Below are 21,955 nucleotides of genomic sequence, written 5' to 3'. Positions count from 1 at the left end.
ATAGAGCTTGAACCAAATATTGCTCGAGCGATTTCCTCAGATGTGTGGATCTCGCGCACATCCTTATGTGAGCAAGATCTAAATCTTTAATCTTGAGCCATTACCTGGCTCTCATAACTTACATGAATACTAATATATATATATATATATATATATATATATATATATATATATATATATATATACACACACACACACAATTATTGATACTACTGTATTTAGCAGTATTTTAATAAATTCAAAACACTGTTGTATGTAATAATTTCTTTTTATTCAATACACTGAATCATTACTGTATTTAACAATCACTTTTCATACACATTTGTATCCTGACATTATCCCATTCATGGTGTTACATAATATATAATCAATAATGCACACCTTAATGTGTGTGTGGGATTAGAAATCACTATGGGGTTTTGATCATATAAAGTCAGGAATTCACAGGCCCTTTTTATGAGAGAATAGAAAGCAATCAGCCTGTAAATTGTTTGTAAATGGATTTTTGTCCCTCTTTGCCCATTTTAGAACATACATTATTCATGTCACCGTTTTGTAGGATATTGATATATTTGAGGACTAGTGATTTTGTAGTAAGTATTCATAATACTTATGTTTTTATATTATATTTATGCAATTTTCTATATTTATTGGCAAAATAAGTTTCACAATACCACCACATCCAAGCTTAACAAGCTTGGTTGGCAAATGCTGATTTTGGCTGCCCCATGCTAAAGTTTTGCATTTGCATTTTGCTATAATATCAATATAGAGTTTTTGCTCACACGTCACATTACTCTCGGTAGTAATCGATACATTTTAGAAGGAAACTATATTATACAATTTTAGGCAAAACATGCCATCAATATTCTTACATTTTTTGAAACCAAAGCTTGAATAGGATTATAGAGTCACTGTTATTTTTAATTAGAATACATGAGTATAAGCACTGAAAAAGCGGCAGTAATACAAAATAGGAGACTGCTGTGTAGGCCGACACTTCCATCATTACACGAAAATGTCAATATTGATTTCAGCTTCCCAAATTCCACACGCTGTGTGCCCAAGGAACAGATACTTTCAGTGGCACATCCACGAACAGCTACAGATTGTTTTATAGGTGCTGCAAGGAAACAAACATAAATATCACTAGAGAATTCATACTACTTATTGAACATAAGTCTGTAAAAGTGTTTTGTGTAGTCATAGCCGATCGAGAGAAATGATACCGACGGATGATGTATGCATGGAAGCAGGACTAGGCAAACCAGCTACATATCCAGGACAACACTATTTTTGGATAATCATCATAGTCTACCTGTTTTTAATAGTGAAAATAATGGAAGAGTGGCTATAAACAGAGTGACATACAGTATGACCAAGTTATGACATGTGACTGTCAAGATAATGGGGGTTGTAAAGAGATCCTTCCCTCCCCAAACATACGCTTTAAGGCTTATGTGGGTCTTTGGTAAAGATAATGTTATTGACCCTCTCTAACATTTTTACAAGACTTAAAAGGTAACTTTAAATGATGTTCCAATAACTAGTTGAGTTTAGGGATGCCCTCAACACATGTGGTAGAATTTAACTATTGGGTGTAACCCAGCTCCAGAATAGTTAAAACTATACTAATACATTGATCTAGTGGGGGTTCTGGAGGTCTTGGTGATGTTAGACTGTCACATCTCAAGTCTGAGGATTGGAGAACACCAGAGTTAGAGGTCCTCCTGTCAGCTCTGGACTGGTTCTAAAAAACCTGGAAGAAGTGTTGCCTTCTGGAAATTGCAGGAGGCCAAAAACTCTAATATAGGCCAGTGAGCTCCGGCTACAACTGCTGCCAGTTTAAAAGCCGTGTGTCTGTCTTACAACCTACTGGAACGGAATTCAGTTCACAGCTGGTACTAGAGTCTTGTGACAAAGCCTTTGATACAAGCTTGGGTAGGAGATCCAAGGACTAGATCTTCCAGACCAGACTAAATGATGCAGTGTTGGGAGGATAGGGCTTCTGGCTGTATGGCCACATTAGGACAGATCACCCCAGCACCATGAAAGAAATATTCAGGCTGAACAGTTGAGGGTGTCAACCAGCTGGTGGGTGTTAAAATTAATTCTATTCCCAATGTGCAGTTGTTGGGCACTTCTGTTTAGTAAAAGCCCTTATAATAGAATAGTTATTATAAAAAGATATTTTATCTTTGGAAGAATTCTACCAACATGTTTAAAGGGCTAATATCTAACTCAAAGTGCAACACGTAAATAAATGAGCTTTAAACCAGCTCAGAAAACAACAAAGTGTTGTCACAATTACCAATATTTTCGGTGGTTTGAAGAAGACACATATTTTCACTTCCAGCACATTGCATGGTGTCCCCAGTGTAGCACCAGGTAGAATCAGCAGACGTGCAAGTTGGGCATGTCAGACCGTTTTTTTGAGAGTTATCAGCAGGCACTGTAAATCAGGAAAATAATCGTTCACTAAGTAATGTCTTACACCTATATTTATATTGAATATTGTGAAAATGTAGTTAAGAGGACAAAAACAAGTTACGCCTAAATAAGGCAATGCCTTCCCTTCCCCAAGTCTATTTGAAGTAGCTAAACTTCTGCACATGACTCTTATTTTCTGAGCTATTTTAAACAGAATAGCTGTGAAATATATTTATATATTTATCTGAAAACCTAAAATCCACATTTGGGGGGAGGAGGAATGTCTCCAGATTATCCCAATGGATCAGGAAGAGGGGCGGTTAAAGTAATATCTTCATTAAAGAATGATTAAAACAAGGACTTAATGGCAAACAGGCCCATTATTATCAACTAACATGTAGAAACTGATTCATTAGTGATCTTATCTCGTGCAAAAGTTGAGATGCTTATTTTTAAGAAGAAACGGGGAGATAAGAGTGAAGTTAAGATGGATTTTCATCTTAACTTAAGAAATTGTTCACTTACGCAGTGGATTTTGCTTCTTATCTCCCTTTTCTGAGCATGCACAGAGTGGATTTGCTTAAGATAAGCAAAATACGGCAGATAAGATCACTAATGAATCAGGCCTATGTCTTCAGCTGAAATTAGTTGACCGAGTATTTTTTAATAAACGTAATTTTGTACCTTTTCTTGATCCAATATTAGTTCATTTGAAAATGCTTCACAATAAAAATATACAAAAGTAACAGTTAAAGTAAAAGTAATAAACATGATGTAAGGAATCGCTTAAGAGCTACGTTTCCAACTTTCATAAGGTCAATTTAAATGTAGGTGCACAAAAAAAGTATTAATCTAGTACAGATTAAAAATAAATGCAAATACTTACATGTTGGCATTGGTGGTGTACAATCATCTTTGTAACAACAAGTGATGCTCATCTTGATCTTGCCATTTGGGACACCAACACTTCCCAACATATTGCATTGATGTCTAGGTGCACATGACATGGAAAATACCCTACTCAACGCTGATCCATCTATTAATGAAAGTGCATCATTACCAACGAAGAAATATTATAACAGAAGTAAACAGAATATTTTTAGGTGGTTTATATTGATAGCGTTCAGTGATGGGCCGAGTCAGGGGGGAGGGGGAGGTAATTCCTACTGATGTGGCCGTAGTTATAATATTTATGATGAAGGTGGTATTCCTAGAATGGAAGAAGGTTAAACGTCTGAGTGATCTGCATGATCACACTCCATGTGTGTGTGTGTGTGTGGGGGGGGGGGGGGGGTATCTACAGAACTAGGGTCCAAGATTACTTTTGGAAGCAGTGTGAATGTTTTTCGTTCCATATTTATCTCTTCCTTCTTCTAACCAGAATTGAAGTCTGTATTTAAAACTAACTTCTCTTTGTATCTACACTTCATGCCCTACACCCACACTTGGAGATCTCCGGAAGACTTCTGAAAAATAAAGAGTGCTCTCCCGGGATCCCAAGACAACAGCTAAAATGTTTTTGGTGGAACAGGCTGTTTTGTAGAGGTGGGTGGTTCCAAGCGACAATCTCACAGTTGCACACTACGATATCATGCGATAGTTATCCTAAAAACTTTTTTTTTTTTTTTTTTAGTGGATGCCATAGTCCCTTCGCAGTCTGAATCTTCCTCTAACAGAACTGGCCTTTTTAAAAAAAAAAAAATGGAGAAAATGTTTTTTTGTGGAGGGTGATGATTACTTTTCCTATTTTTTTTTTTAACAAGTTTTATTGCTTTGTTTTCTTCTCTTTTTTACTCTATTTCTTTTCCACTCACTCTCCTAGAATCTGACACTATCTGCCTCTCCATCTTATTCTGTGCTTGTTTCGGTCTGTCTCTTGTGTACTTATCGCTGTCTGTATCTGACAGAGTCTGAGCCAGATTTAAGTCTGAACGCAACTTTCAAGTAAGTTGCATTTTGGAAAAAAAAAAAAAAAAAAAAGCACATATCTTGTGCGCAGTTCCGATTGTATTCAAATCCAAGCATATCAAGATACGTTTCCATTTGAATCTGGGTGCAAGTATGCTGCCTACACAGTACATAGACACACTGAACGGGCAGCACGGTGGCTAAGTGGTTAGCACTTCTGCCTCACAACGCTGGGGTCATGAGTTCAATTCCCGACCACGGCCTTATCTGTGTGGAGTTTGTATGTTCTCCCTGTGCTTGCGTGGGTTTCCGCCGGGTGCTCCGGTTTCCTCCCACACTCCAAAAAAAACATACTAGTAGGTTAATTGGCTGCAATCAAAATTGCCTGTCTGTGTGTGTATGTTAGGGAATTTAGACTAAGCTCCAATGGGGCAGGGACTGATGTAAATGAGTTCTCTGTGCAGCGCTGCGGAATCAGTGGCGCTATATAAATAAATGATGATGATGATGAACAGACTGCAATTTTCGCACAAGCATTTGCACAATAAAAGCTCACATCAGAGCACATTAAAAAAATGAATCATGAAACAAAATAACTTCTAACAATAATAATTTCTATAACTATATTTTTTAACAGTACATAATGATTATTTCAATGTGTACAGTACATACCATGTGTTTTTATAGTCTATTATACAGATTTTCTGTGCTTGCCAGTGGCATGCATATGTGTACACCAGCACTCTGGTGGTTGCAGAAATCTTCAATGTATCGGTACCGTAGTACAGGAGAAAATGCACGGCCGCGATGCTCAGAGGAACATCTCGGCTAGTTGAGTTCCCCCCAGGATTTAAATTGGCCACATCTGCGTTGCAACATCTTTCCTGTACTAGGTCCACACTACTCCCTCCCCCCCCATTTCACCTCTCCAGTTGAAGTCAGTAGTAAGCGACATTTGCATTCGGACACGAATTACATGCTATTTCATACAAGATACACTGCGCAAATGGACATATGTCCAAACATGAACCAGGCCCTATTTCTCTGTCTCCGTTCTACTGTGTCTCTCCCTCCGTGTGCCTTGCCAACTCCGTGTGCCTTGCCAACTCCGTGTGCCTTGCCAACTCCGTGTGCCTTGCCAACTCCGTGTGCGACTCTGTACAAGCCTGTGTTTTTCCCTGGCTCTGTTTACTTACAGCAACAGTTATACCTATATATAGATCTTTTAAAGCATTTCCCTCTAGGTTCAGAAAGGTTTCTTGCCGAGACCTCCAGTAGGTTTATTAACAGGAAGCATGATGTGCAAGAGAGCATTACTACCACGGTTGTAGGGGGAAGTCAGCTGCTATGGGGTCTGCTATGCACTGTGTAGCTGCTCCCACTACCCTGCTCTTTTTTGCAGAAGCAGCAGTCAGCAGGAAGCATCCACAAGAAAATGACATACTGCATCTGTGGGGAAGGGAACTCTGAGCAGGATGTGACCTGCAAAGAGACAGTGCACCAAAATAGCTCATTGAGGTGAAGGGTGGGAAGGGTTTCCTAGAAATCATGGGGCCCTCAGAGTTCTCAAAAAATAGCAGCTAACATATGTAGATGTATATGAGAGAATATATATATATATATATATATATATATATATATATATATATATATATATATATATATATACATATACATATATACACACATATACATATACACACACACACACATATACATATATACATATACACACATAAATATACACACGCATATATATATATATATACATACACACATAAATATACACACACACACACAAACAATAGAGATAGATAGAGATATATCTCTCTCATATATATATATATATCTCAATTATGCTCTCTTGTTTTCAAACCATCAAATATGAAATCTAATTATCTATCAAATAGATGAACTCTAGCAATGTTTTAACTAGCATGTGAAACATACATGCAGTAGTCACGGTATATGAGGATGCACAAGCATTATCGGCAGGGCAAACCATACTGGGGCCATCGCAGAATGTAGAGAACATATCCATACACACTTTGCAAGACAGTGAATAACCTATGAAGAGAAAGAAGACATCACAAATTAGTAAATATATTTGTTCTTCATGATGTAATTATATATAATTCAGTTTCAAATCGACAACTTATGTGTATTATGAGCATTATGCAAATAACTGGTCAAAGAAATGTAATTTATTGTAGGTTAGAAAAGCAGGAATCTCTAGTTACTATGGTCTCCACACCTACCCAAAACTATGCCACAGTGTTCAGGAAAATCTGCTACAATTCATTTACAATTATTTCAATTAAATTTATATTATAAGATAGATACATAGAAGAAAATAACAAAAGGTGCATCAACCATAGCCTGCACACCCCTTGTAGCGAGTGTAGTTCCACTACTGTTCACACATGACCCTATGTCCGTCAATGCTAGCAAGATCTTTGATGTCTTATAGTGTCAGTTACCTTTCCCCTTACCAGTATATTAGCAGCACACACTTCATTCCACTGACAGTACACACCTACAGGCAGCAGCTGTGGCGGCATGTATGTCACAGTTTTAGGAAGACCATCCATGGCACAAGCTCAAGGAACAGAGTGGCAGCTTTTGGGAATAATGGTAGAGACTCCAACTCCCATACATACATCCAGAATGCTTCATCTCGGGAGGCATTAAAAGAACTGGATAGAATTCTGACCATCAATGCAAATGACATTTGTCTATTTTGTGAAATCACGCTTCTTTTTTTTGACCAATTGTGTGGGTAAGCACATTGTGTAACATGCCAGAACGACAGCGGAGGCCTGGGTGTATTTGGTCTAACTTTGCTTTGCACAAATTCCGAGACAGATGACCAGAAGTCAGTAATTAATTCCAGTTGAAAGCTTTTTGCGCATTTCATTTAGAAATTGTTCATACACGCAAGAACCAACACACACAAATCATAAAAATGGGAAAAATATGACCCAACTATGATTAGTTATTTAAGAGATATGTGAGGATCCAAGGAGTAGATCATTATGGGATAAGTCGCCTGTTCGTGTGATTAGAAGATGCCCTGCATAAATAGACCAATAGAGGTCATCTTCTAACCACTGTGCAAAATAAGATTTGAATTTGGGTGGATAATTATCAGCCGTGGCGGTGACGGTGTCAGTCATGTGAGATTGGAACAATTGGCCAAAATTACTTCAGATATTGAAAAAGACACATAACTCAGCAGATATACACTGGGTCAGAGACCATCAACCAATATTAAGAAGAGAGCCAACAGTAAGTATATGAATATTAACTACAGTATTTATTTGTTCTGTGTATTTAATAGGACGTCCTTTTGTGTTGAGCAAAACGGTCAATAACTATGTGTCAATGAAACATTGCAATAATCTTGAAAACAGAGAAGGCAAACCGCCCCGGAATCAGTAAAGATTACACAGAGGTAAAGTATAACTGTAGATAATGCAGAATCCCACAAGCTCACTCGGACGTTTGTTTTGGCGCATGAGACCCCATTAAGATCCCAGATTGAGCCCATACTTCACAAGATATCATTAAATGGTGGCAACTGGGGAAGGGAAAGAGCAGGCTGGTGTAGCCAGAGTACATAGGGCATACTAAGACGCTTTGTGGCCACTTCCTATTTTGCATATTGCATAGATATGCCTCTAGGAAGCACAACTGTTACAGCTACCTACCCCCTGGTGCAAGATCTGTGCTTCTGGATCTGGCAAAGCGCTATAACAAATATATTACATAAAGCTAAACTAGCTCTAGTGCTGCCAGGGAAAAATCAGTGGGACAAAAAGCATTGGGTCCCCCTGAATTTGTCATCGCCAGCACTAGGCTATGCCATCCGAGGCTGATGGCACTATAGAAGAGAGACAAGCTCTTCTCTACATTTTTAAAACGCCATTATAAATTACTTGGAGTCAGTTTAGGATCAGCCAACATTAAAATTAAGGACCCAAAATACATTAACAATATATAGAGTGGCATTCAACTCCATATTCTTTGAAAAGTTACATTGTTAAGTTTGTGCTGCGTATCCGCTGAAGATCAGTAAGGTCTGCATGCGAAGAAATCTGTAGTATTTGATTTAGAACAGTATAATGTACATTGTACACCAACATTCTGAAAAGCTTCAGTATTCTAAGAGAACAGCACTGCAGCCAGACTAATCTGCATACTGTGTCCCCATTGGTCAGAAACAAAGGTCCGGCTAAGTCATACTGCTGTCTGCCAAAAAATGATAGCATGAAGTAGCCTCTAGAAAAGGGTTTAAATGTTTAATATGCAAATTCATACGGTCTCCAGCCAGTACAGTGCAGATGATACTCTTTCCACAATGAGGGTTAAATCCCAAACTTGAGGATACTCCCCTCTACAGTGTTACAAAGAGGTTATGCAAGAACATTGACTTGCAACACTAATTTTACTTACTAAGACTCTTGAAAATGTGTATCCCTGCCAAGTTCTCTGTTTAAATATCACAAGTCTCGTTCTCTCTGGAATCAATTGTTTGTAGAAGATATTATTTTGTATTATACATAACATACAACAAATCCATAATACTGTATATCTCTTAGTCATATCATGTTGCGTGAGGACTACAAATTCACTCACTTAAATACATAGGCCAATTTTTTATTTTGGGCCAATAGTTTGATTTTCAGCGAATCAATTAAAATATAATAATTTTTTAATGGTTCGAACCAAGGGGTCATTTACTTTTTATACTGTGAAAAAAAAAAATTAGAATGTACATACTTTGCCATTATGGTTTCATAGAATGTTATTGCTTATAGGATTTGCCCAAACTGTTTACTTTGGATTCTAGTTAATCATTAGAAAGAGTTGAGCAACTAAATACGTCCCGATGATTCATAGGATAACTTGCAGTAACCTCAAATAAAAAGTGAATGGGAAAATATAATTATGCAAACTGCTGGCTCACGGAGAACACGTTAATTATATTCAATGAAAAAATGGCAACAATTATAAAAATACTATCCTTTCATTATATTATAATTTAATCTACTACATTTATTGACTCATGACCGCTCTATTTTCCATTGGTTGCTACTTTTGCTCTATCTGGTGCTTTGAAAAGCAAAACCGAATTCTATGCAAAACATTTTTTGCTATACCTTAAAAAAAAAAAAACAACAAGACACATGTGCAATACTCAACATGTTCCTGTCCTGTAGTTTATAAAATAAACTATCATGTATATCCTGAGTAGATGAATGCTTCTGGCAGTACATGGGCTGTTCATACTCTCTAATACTATGCCCAGAATATGGTTGTCTATGGGCATGTAAAACGGTGAACATAGAAGAAACGGTGAGGCTTTAACCCACATTAAATGTCCTTATGGTTTTATGTATTGTCTACTAAGATATCTGTGCAATTGTGTGTTGGCAATAGGTGCACTTTAATACTAGTATACACAGTAGTGGTGTCATCATCGGTCATTGGCCGGCCCCACCGTCTGTGTAATGTAATCCAAGTGCTGGGTTCGCCCATTGCCGCTTTAAAAGCGCCATTTGCACTGTGTTTATTAGAAGTGGCGTGATTTCTTTATGTAGATGTGGAGGACAGTCGCATTTTACATTTGTACATCAGTAAACCTGACAGACATAACGGTCTGCTATATGGTAAGCCCAAATTGTCATCTTGCAGCTATTAATGGTTTCGGGGTTATTTTGCAGTTCTAAACTCTGTTGGCATTGTCAGTGCCGTTAATTAATACCACACCCATATACAGAGGAGAATAAACGCACACTGCTACATGTAGGGCCTATTATTTATATTATCTATAAAACCTTTTACCCATTAAAATTATTATAGTGCTGGAAAAGTCACCAGAGCCAGTTAGCCAATGCAGCCATTTTAAAAAATATTTTTTTTAAGTTATTACTATTAATGTCCAACTGGCTCCTAGATTTGATTTCTAAATTACTGTTATTCTACTCTATCATATTAATATTATTCCTATTCCTTCTTCCATTGCACTTGTTTTCCACTATCCAGGAACTGAGGTCTGTGCAATTCTGTGGAATGCTGGTGGGGATCGTACAATCATTGGGGATCTGTACAATATTGGTGGTCTGAGGGTTTAGTAGTGGGAACTATGAAATGTGTTTTCAATTAGTTCTAAAACCTGTGAGCTGATCATAACCTATGTATTACTAGCTACAACAGTAAAAGCCCCTTCTCTTATCAGACCTGCTGTCAGTACAAGCCCTTTAACATCACTCACTCATTTGCCATTTAAACACAGATTATATAATAGACCATAAAAGCAGAGACAATATATGGAAGAACATGGAGAGCCCAAAAGAGAAAAAAAAAAAACTGTCACTTATAAACATTCTTGTTAAGGTTATTATTTTTTAGACTCATCTATAAATTGGTGAGGACTTCAACTAAATTTCCTCTTGTATGCAACATCAAGGGCGTGCCAATGCTATCACACAAAAAAACAACCTCTTTAATTAAAGTAGCTGAATATGCAAGTGATAGCCAGGAGATTCTTCAAAGGAGCTGAACTATCTGAGCCAGAGAGGCATAGGCAAATTGAGGGGAGGTTCCCTAGTGCCTGGAAACCCCCCCTTCCCACCTGGGTTACCGTATGCTTGAGGTGGCTGGACCCAGCTACTTTGCAGCTTGTGTGCAGATCGTTTCTGCCTGCACTGTTCACAGCCATCTCTCCCCAACAAGTATTAAAAGCAGTAACAGGTAGGAGAGAGCAGGACAGTGTCAACCGTTCTGACACATTCAAACTGGACTTTGTCCTGATTGTAGGGACAGTTGGGAGGTATGTCCCGCTTCACACGGCTCTACTCGAAAAGGGAGAGCTGTGTGCCCCTAACAGTAGTGCAGGCAGCATTGCCCGTCTATATGTTGGGGATAGGAAGAGTTGGAGAGCAGCCAAGCACTGTCTAAAGTTATAGCCACTCCCCAAAGCATACTGGCCATGCCCACTGGTGGTGTAGCATGGAAACCCCTCTACAAATCCTGCGTTTGACCCTGAGAGGGTAGCGAATCTCATGTGGTGGACTGAAGTTAGAAAGATGGCTACACTTTAGATCAGCTCTGTGCCCTACTTTCCATGTACCCATCTTCTCAAAAAAGTTAAAACAGTTTCATTTACATTAAAGTTATATATGTGAAGGCAGTGGGAAGTTACAGATTAGTACATTGGAGTGGCCTTACACCAAGAACAAGGTTGTTTACAAGATCTATTGGACACCATCTCAGTTCAACTGCTGAACCAAGAATGTTCAAATGCCTTTATTGCATTCTCTGTTCCTTTTTTGGGATCTCTGCAGCTTCCTATCACCACAACTTCTGCAAACATGAAGTGTCCTGGTCTGTGTTAAGCACGATGGAATGGGAGAATACCAGTCACACAGTTACTCCAAGCTGGCAAATAACCACAAGTGTGCCCATACAGCACAAAATCAGAAAGTCTTCTCCAGAACCAGAAGAGGAATGATGTTCAGCTGAGAACGGTGGCTATTGACAGTTGCAGACTTTTTTTTGACATTTAAACAATGACAGGTTGATTTTATCTTTACACTGTCTCTCCTCATTCCAGCTGTACTACAGCTCTGGTAACAGCACAGAATTGTCAGCTACCAATGGTTGTTTTATTATGTCTCTACAATTATCATTTAATCTGGGTCTTTTGGCCAAGATAAGGTATAGATGCTCATGTAAGCAGTGGAGCTTAAAAGTGTCCCTTGTAGGCAGGGGGGCCCAGAGGGTGAGGAGGAGGATACAACTTACCTTGGCACGGACCTGCCTGGGTAGCATGGGGCCCACTGGAGCTCTATAGTTAATTAAAAAAAGTACTGCACATAGCCCCCCCTCACACAGCGAATAAGGTGGGGACTGTGTGCAGAGGCGGATGAGGTTCCAGCAGGGAGCATGGGCAGATTTAGGGGGGGCAACCGCCCTGCTAGTTCTGCAGTTACCCAGGATCTTTGCCTGCAGAACGACTGCTGTTATGACTAAATTAATTACAGAGTTCAATGTTACTTTGGCAACAAAGGTAAGCAATGTATTTCATAGGTTTAATGTGTAGTGATCTTTGAGAATTATTTTTTTTTCTTTAAACTTGTATGTTTATTTCCTTGTAGTCACTGCCCAGTGCACCACTGGTGGTAAGCTTACTGTTGCCATTTCCAAGGGTGTAAATTTGCCTACACGAATACTAACATCAATCAAGTTCCACAGAGCAAGGGATCCAGGATTATAACTGCTGGACAGAGGGGGCATGTGCGAGTAATTCATTTTTCTGTAGGAGGATGGCCTAGTGATTTTCACCTGCTAGACAAGCCCCCAATGATGCACAACCGCGCCCCCAATGGCATGGCCACACCCTCTTTGATGGCGCACCGCCGGTGAGTGGCGACGCATGAGTTTACATGCTAATCCCCTATAGGGGGCACCATTAAGTTGCTGTACTGGGGCCCAAAATTGGCAGCCCTGCTTGTAGGTGATGAACAGTCACCTGGTCTTGCCATGAGGCCTATTGCTTGATGCCCTAGGCACAATGTGTCACTGGTGCTGCCCGAAAAGGCACTCGTGTTCGGATTTCACCACATGCACAGAGAAAGGCATTTTGCCCTAGAGCCCTGTTGATTTCAAGCTGCATCACTTTTCCTTTGCCCTAGGAGCAAAGATATTGTTATACTTCCGGCAGAAAGGCTGGGGCCTATATGGCACATAGTTATTTTACAATTTGCACAAAACATCCATTTTGCACTTTTTTTGTTTTGTTTGTGCGCTTGTCACTTTTTTGGGGTGGAAGGTAGGACCCTTATGGGCCGCCATCCTCCCCACATCATTGGAGGATGCCCCTTATGGGGCGGGGGGCGCTGATCAATCCAGTGGAAAGCTTTGACTGACCCCTGGGTAAAGGGGGCCTTCCAAGTCTTGCAGCAGATGTGGAACTGAAGACCCTTGCACCCTAAGGATTCTGGGAGTGGGTATGACAAGGGAACCCCTTGGCTTTGATGGAGGAGGGCCTGAAGATACTTGCCTCTAAGGGAACTTATGGCTCCTGGGGATGGGGAGAATTTAGGTCCTTCTCCTCCAGTGCAGTGTAAGCACTTCACTGGGCGATTGGAGTCACTATTAATGGTTTCAAGCTTCAATTAAAAAATATAATCGCTTAATGTGGGGGTGTCTGCCTTATTGATTTATAAGAGGATATCTTGTAAAAGGATCTCTATACCACACATAGGTGGCTATTTGGATAACCGCAATGTGGACAGAAATATAGGAGTACAGTAGACGTCAGTTTTGAGCTATTGGAATAATGTCCTCCTTTACGTTTACCAGAGAATACCATATCAATAAGCTGGTGAAGTCTGCACTATGATCTTCACTATCCATGCAAACATACAGATTTCTGTGTAAGTTAACTTTCAAATTAAGATCACAATGTAAATCAGCCACTGACACCTGTTCTCATCACACCTGACAAATACAAATCAAGTATTGAGGACTGCACAACATACAGACTCCATGTGACCGACAGTAACACAGTCCACATTAGTTAGAAGGAGCAGAGACAACTCCTAATGCACCAGCAGCAATTGCCAAATTCATACACAGGTTCGAGAAATTATTGTTCCTGGATCATAATGTAATTTATTGACATTTGACTGCTACCAAGTGGGACATTAGATCTTTTTCACTATTGGTGCCATGCCAGCAGTTAGAGGGGTTAATGATGGGTGGGACCAAACGCTGCTGGATAAATGCCTTGTGAGCTTTTGTCTGCGCTTAGCCAGTTGTTTCTTTAAATTTATTTTCAGCCTGGTTTTCTGCAAGTTATGCTTCTATCTTAGGCAAATGTATTTCACAGCTGTTTGTTAACAAACCTGTCACAGTTAACTGTCCAGAATAAATTTGCTTTAAAAAATAAATAAATCTCTGTATACAAAAGTCAGGCGACGTAATCAAACTTACCTGTTGCTGACAGAACTGATAGGATACATAGAAACGCCAAGAGAGACTCCAACCTCATTGTAGAACTGAGCTGAGAGAACAAACAGGATGATCACACAGACTGAAATAAAGATTGTGGGATGTTGTTCAAGAAGTCAGTGTTCTGGGTGGAGACAAAGACAGAATGTTCCAACTTCTGTGATTTGGATTCACTCTAAACATGAAGCAACATAGACCATTATGACAAACATACAGCATCATATCCTCCGCAATTTCTCACCTATTTCTTGTCTTTCAACTACCAGGATGTTGTAGTAGTTTAAGTTTGATATTGGCTTTTAAGATTTAAACTTAATACAAAGTGGCTATAATAGAAATAGAATACAAATAAACAGACACATATCTCCATCTGCCAGTTTAATCATCTGCTCTTAGAAATAGAAATTGACCATAGGACAGTAGGGGCAGTCTCAGTGCACACAGATATAGAGTATATCAAAGGTAATCTTACAATTTATATGCTTGTATCTATGCCACTTCATGCATATTCTTCTAGTTCAGAGCTTCTCAAACCCAGTTCTCAGAGAGCCCTAACAGTGCAAGTTTTCCAGGTGACAAGAGAATTAATTAGGAGCACCTGTGGATCTGTTACAATGTGTCAGTCAGTAATGAATACACCTGTGCTCCAGGACATGTTAGAGAAACACTGTTCTAGTTTACCCATAATCTACATCTGTGTTGAATGCTAAAGGTTACTATTTCCAAAATGACATTGAGGTTATTTTTTAACATTGCTTTTAAGCAACATCTGCAAACAATCAGACAACCAATTTAATTTCCTATCCTAGCCTGCACTAAACAGATTATAGATCATTGCTGATTGGTTGCTAAGGGACAGTGCAGATTTGCAATTTTGAGCATTAGTAAATCATCCTCATTCTGTTCTTTTTATCCATTGTGCAAACCTTATCTACTAAATGCCATTTTTTTATAAAATGGTCTAAGCCAGCAAATTATTGCAAATGTTTCTATATTATGAGGCTGAAAGGTGGCATTATGTGAATACATATGCTTGTTATAATAAAAAATAAAAAAAAAAAAGCTTCCATCTATATTCAACTGGTCAAAAACTAAGTGTGTGTATAATTTAAGAGTTCCAAGATGCATATTATCTTGTGTATGTTCTTGTGTATTATATTCATTTGTTGATTATTATTGACATGATACATTTTAGTTCTGAATTTTGTAGCTTTCATAAAACACAAGAAAAATAAATTAGCCTGTTACCGTTTAATCCCATACTATAAATGGCACAAGTTGCAAGGCAATATAAATGCCCTATATGTATGCAGAAGTAAAAAAAGATGTTGTTAGCACTTGTCCTTCACACTACATACATGTCTATCTTGCAAAATGAAAACATGAAGTATTGGTTCATATTTTGATCAAAACTTATAAGACTGTATCCCAGCATCAAGGATACCTCATTTTAAGCAGGTCTTATGCTAACCTTTATGTTTCAAACACTATTAAACTGTAGTAAAAAAAAAAAAAAAAAAACAACACAGATGCACTCACCTCCCTGATACAGGGGCTTTTTATCTAGCAAGGGCTGGCTTGTGAGCCACACCCAAAAAGTCCTTAAATAGGCAGCTAGACAGCTGGTAAAACAACACAAGGCTTTAATGAAAGTTAAAGACTCCAAAAAAACAATATTGCTGTATTTAGGTGGTACTGCTTTATAAACTAAGACAACTGTGACATTGTTCCATATTGACATATAATGAAGATTGTATTGTTTTAACATGGTAACAGTTTCTCTCTCCATGAAAAAAAAATAAATCTTACTTGATTTGAAAATATGACTTTATTAAAAAGAAGAAAAAATGCAAACTTGTGGTTTAAGGTGTTCTTGATTATATAAAACAAGAGTACAGTATATCAAATACCATTATGGAAGTAACATTCCAAAATTATTTACAAAGAGATTAACACATTCATTCAAACGATATATATATATGAAAACATTTTGTGCTTATAAAAATATTGTCTAAATTGTATAATGAATCTGATATACATATACTAATGTTCTGAGGTTTTACAGAGCCATTCACAGAAATTACTCTAGTTGTGAAATAGTTGTATGACTTTTAACCGAGTTCATTTTTCTCTCCATGGTATTTATAAACAGCATGTAGTTTAGCTGAGACAAGATTTTATAAAGGCCACACTGATATAACTAACCAGCTTCTCTACTGATTAACAGCTGTGTTGATACAAAGTTTCAGATTGCAATAACGTCTATATAATATGAGAAACTCTGTATTATACTTTTTAATTACATTTTGGATTTGAGTTTTATGATTGTAGATATGAACCTTTTCACTACAAATTTTACTATTTACATTGTTTTACATTTTGAACCCACCCCCGGATTTCTCTAAGAGCTGGAATTTAAGGAATTTGAGCTATCAAAGGTATAGATGAGCCTTTGCACTGTGAAGTGGTTTGTTCTATGTTCTCGAAAAAAGGTCCTAATCCAGGACCAAAAATGTTGCCATTTAATAAAGAAAACTATATATATAATCTATATATCTATCTATCTATATATATATATATATATATATATATATATATATATATATATATGTATATATATATATATATATATATATATATATATATACATACATTATATGCATAGTATAACAGACACACACACTGGCCACTTTATTAGGTACAAGCCATTAAATTGAAAGATAGAGAAGGTTAGAGCCCATTTTAAGAGGATAGGACACCTCTGACATCCCCGCCCTCTATGTGGTGTCTCCTGTCTACCTAGCCAGTCCCTCCTGTGCATGAAAAATGAAGTAATGTAAGCAGAACATATAAATCTTTTATCCAATCCGCTTCAGCTATATATATGTGATCCAATCAGCTACAGCTTTTACTACACACCTTTTAACACCAAATTAAATTTGTATCCAAATGTGGTTCTAGTAGCAGAACTAGAAAACTAACAATGCGATCACCTTGAAGGAAGACCCACATGCCGGCTACTATGACTAGCAGGTGGGGAATGTCCAATATGTGGATATTCAGCATTCCCTCCCAGGGAACTCTTGTTTTAATCAACTAAACCCAAATAGAGCTTATATTTCAATTGCAAATAAATATGATGAGAAACCAAGAAATTAAATCTTGTTATTTTGTATGAGGATTGAGCATTCTGTGCCCCTTCACCTGCTCATTAATGCAAATATCTAACCAGAAAATCATGTGGCAGCAACATAATGCATAATATTATGCAGACACGGTCAAGGGGTTCTATTGTTATTCAGGCCAAACATCAGAATGGTGAAGAAATGTGATCTAAGTCACACTTGGTGACTCTCTCGGAATGTCCAGGACACTCCTGAATTTTGGGTAGGGCTCCCTAGAGAACAGGCCATTCTCCCATACCCTGCCCACCTCCTAGTGAAGTCGACAGGATGGGAGCTTCTATGTCAAGATTTGCGGTGAGCAGCATCATTTTGGCCCTGCAGAAAAATTACGCTGATGCATTGTTGCGTTGCAGGGGCTGCACCGCAATAATGCACCCACCCACATCCGTTCTCACACTTCACCTCCCCTCCGGGTTCTCCCGGAGGGACAGAGTAAAAAAGTTGGTTGACCTAGGATTGATTGTTGGAGCCAGGCGGAGAGGTTTGTGTATATCAGAAACTGCTGATTTCCTGGGATTTTCACACACAACAGTCTCTAGAGTTTACCGAGAATGGTATGCATAACAAAAAACATTCAGGAGCAAATATGTTGTGTCAATGAGAAAGGTCAGAGGAGAATGTCCAGCCTAGTTATTGCTGACTGGTAGGCAACAGTAACTGAAACGAGCGTGCATTGCAACAGTGGTATGAAAAATAGCAACTCTGACCACACAGCATGTGAGGACTGACTACAGCAGCAGAAGACACACAGAGTACCGCTCCTATCAGCTTAGAGCAGAAAATTGAGCCTACAGCTGGAACCCATTAATGAGGAGTGATATGATCACATATGCTGGTCGTTCACCTGTATCTATAAGTATCTGGCAACTGCAAGCACAGTCTGCCAAATGCCAGATTATTGAGTCCCTTGGATCAATATCTAGTGTTTCCATTAACCCTGCATTTGTGTGCCAGACCTCAGCTGTGAACTCGACTATTGCTTCGTTGTCTCCTAGCTTTAGAACCTGGCCGCTTGCCTACCGCTATCTGTGACTCAAGCATTTGCTGTGAATATTACCGCTTATTATTCCTTGCTGAAATATTGAACTTTAACTGTGAATTTATCAAGAATTTCATACTTTGCTTTTGAAATTTAACTGCCGACATTACACATGTGAATCAGATATTGGCCGGAACTTCCGCTGTTAACCCTGATTGGCAGTCATTTAATATTTGTTAATTAGGCTTCAGCCATGAGCTTGGCCAATGCTATATTTTACTGTATACTGGACTTGTGCTGAAGCTTGTTAGCGTTTAATCCTCCTCCATATATCAGACACCGTCATTCATTGTGTGAGAGACAGACTTTAGCTGAAAGTTTATATGCTGTGTTTCTGGTTCCTGTGTCTACTGTGCCTGTGGCTGCTGCATTATTATTCTAATGTCTCCTCTGCTCCATCATTATGTGCATAGAAGCCTCAGACTTATGTTCTAAACATTGCTCCACAGACTCCACCCGTTATCCATTGTCCTACAACCTGCATTGCTGTTCTCTGCATCATCTCCCCTTCGGTATCGGTACCAATAGAGGCAACGTCCTCTTGTTAGCTTTGTACATGGCAGAAGCAGGGCCGGATTAACCATAGGGCTAACTGGGCTACAGCCCAGGGGCCTCGGGCATCCAGGGGGCCCTTGAAAGTGCTCAACTGCATTATTGATCGGTTGAGGGCGGGGGCGCCCCCGGCCCAATCAATGCTGCTGAGCACTTTCACTGCGGCCCTTCCCCGTCGTGCTGTAGTCTCCTTACTGAGGAGATCTTGTGAGTCTCACTCTCACGAGATCTCCTCAGTAAAGAGCGTACAGCGCGCCGGGGAAGGAGGTAAGTGCCGGGGGGTGGCTCGGATCACTGGTGGAAGGAGGGGGGCGGCGGTTCGGATCACGGGGGGGCCTCACGTGGGAATGAAGGCCCCCTTTGCCCAGGGGCCTCCATTCCCTTAATCCGGCCCTGGGCAGAGTAGCCATCAGCCATTGCGGTCTACACCTCTGTTTAAGCACTGTCAGTGCTGCACTTTGGCATAGTATCTTGAATATCCAGACTGAGGTTAAACAGTTCCCTGGAGAAACATTAACTTTCTCCCCTGACCTAATCCCATGTCAAGTGGAGGCCTCAAAGACCTAGGGGCTATATTGACGAAGGGGGATGACACACCATCACTTATTTTTTAAATAGATTCTACTAATACTGGTACTAATGTTAAAATTACCTTGTCTATTGTGGAACAAGGCATAGACTCAGCTTTGCCTAAAGCCTTTGCAAACACTGTAATTGTAAGTAATGAATTGTATTATTGCAACTTTATAATGCTGTTGATTTCCGGGAACCTTGACTCTATCATTCAAAATATATTCTTTATTGGAGGAATAAGCATAAGCAGGCCAGGGAGGTACTCCAGCAACTGGGGATCTGTACTCATTTAAGGAGACAGATACTATTTTTAGTACACACTATACTATCGTGAGGACATCCGGAAAGAGACAGAACCCTTCAGAGAGTCACAGCTCGACTATTCCCGTTTGGTATTTGTGCCTTGGTAGCCAAGTTCTGCACAGCCTGTCCGGAATGTGATATGATAGCATCTACCCGTGGCCCCTTTGACCTATCCTGCCAAAATAATGGAATGGTGATGGAATAAAAATAATAAAAATCTCAGGTGTCGGTGAGGATCCACTGCAGGTACTGACGAGAGATGACCGTGCACCATCATCACTGACAATTGCAACACTCTTATATATAGCAACACTTACTGCATACTCTTTTGCTAATGGTCAAGACAATTGGGATTAAGAACTAGGGATGTTTAACCCTGCAAAGGTGAGGATCCAATTTTTCCTCGCCATTGCTAGATTTCTCCTCCAATATTTTCCGATGCTTACGATGGTGGGTTGTTTTATTCGCCTTTTTAATTACACTGTGGTGCTTTGGACTGCCTGCTGACTGTCTCTCTCTGTCTTCATCACAAGTAAAGAGAGTCTAACTCTAGTGTGATAAAAGACACACTGAACTGGTTGTGGCTGTTTGTGTGACTGTGTGCTGCTGCTGGGGGCGGTGACTGAGAGTGAAAGACACCCTGATCAGCCAATCACTACCAGCACATTGGTCAAGGGGGCAGACTGGCTGGCAGCTATTGGTAAATGAGCAGTGAGTGACATTGAGCTGTTTCATTCAAATTTTACTAGTTATTTTCAATGCTTTATTTTTTATTTTCAATCACAAGTTTGTTTTACCCCACAAAAAAATGTTTTACTGCCAAAAAATGCATACATCTTTAGAATTTTTGCACAATTTGTGTGTGCATATATATATTATATATATAACTAAATATCCCAAAACACCCAACGGCCGTTTCAGTGCTCCTGTAGCACCTTTAACAATGGCTGCCGAAACGGGAGTTGGATATTTTATGACACACACTATCATGAGCTCTGTTCCCTCAGTACCAGCACAAAATTAGTTTTATTGTGAAATAATTATGCTGCTTATCTGTCATTTTTTGACTTGCTGCTGAATTGCCTGTAATATACACACAGTGTAAGCCTACATCTAAATCTACATAAGGATGATTTCAGAAGTTTATTAGTGTATTATATGTTTAAGTAGCCAGTTTAGAAACATCGGGTAACATTGTTTTGTAACCAATTTTTAAAACACCGGTACAATCAATGTTTTCTTTCAATGTCCCACCCTTGCTAAGAACCTCACCTATATGCAGCACTTATAAGATTTCCATGAGCAAAGTTTGGATTGCGCTGTTGGTGCTTCAAAGAATAGTTTTATTTTTCTGTTTATCGACTTTAGCTTTTCCTCGTGATTCTATCTTCTCCAAACTGTTGACTTCACCATTGCCCCTTACGATCCATCATCTCAGTACAAAGTGGCTCGGCCGGACGTAGTATTTCTCTGAAAGGCACACCAGCCAAGTGGCTCTCCCCTGACCAACCATAACAGTGGGAAGTACATTCTGATATTAAAGCTCTATTATAAGTGACCTAAATATATTTCACCAGATTCTACATTGAGGGCCTGATTCATCAAGGCCCACATACTAAGCGCAACCTGAGTTCAGTATTAAATGCATGTATTTAGGATGTCAAGATACTTGTGCTGTTGAAATTGGGTGTAGGTGTGCTGTGCTCCATTACATTATTATAAATTTGCAAAAGAATGCACATAGAAAAAAATATTGAATTAATGTCAACTGTTAATAATATAGGCATTATTGATACAACAGTTAAAAAACAGTGCTTTGTTTTCCATGAAAGACATATATTAGGATGTTCTCAATGTCTACTGAACATTTTTACAGTTGCTCCTGATTACAAACACATGTTATAACATGCATACAAGATTGTCAACACTAGTAAAACAGGACTTG

General features: G+C 39.1%; 2 protein-coding genes across 2 annotated transcripts in view; one reads left to right on the top strand and one right to left on the bottom strand.

The window, feature by feature from the left end:
• LOC142107456 (phospholipase A2 inhibitor gamma subunit B-like) overlaps positions 1-21,955 on the top strand; it is a 76,498-nt gene that overhangs the window by 38,445 nt on the left and 16,098 nt on the right. The window lies entirely within an intron of this gene.
• Positions 273-14,503, bottom strand: LOC142107323 (phospholipase A2 inhibitor NAI-like). The gene is made up of 5 exons (XM_075190686.1): positions 14,341-14,503; positions 6,289-6,405; positions 3,317-3,466; positions 2,312-2,452; positions 273-1,123 (listed from the first exon to the last, which is right to left on the bottom strand). Exons 1-5 carry the CDS (start codon positions 14,396-14,398, stop codon positions 924-926), a joined length of 666 nt encoding a protein of 221 aa, XP_075046787.1. The 5' UTR covers positions 14,399-14,503; the 3' UTR covers positions 273-923.

Source organism: Mixophyes fleayi, chromosome 11 (genome assembly GCF_038048845.1).
Source record: "Mixophyes fleayi isolate aMixFle1 chromosome 11, aMixFle1.hap1, whole genome shotgun sequence".
Taxonomy (NCBI): Eukaryota; Metazoa; Chordata; class Amphibia; order Anura; family Limnodynastidae; genus Mixophyes; species Mixophyes fleayi.
Note: the sequence above shows the minus strand (reverse complement) of the source record. Positions and strands in the feature narration are given on the sequence as shown.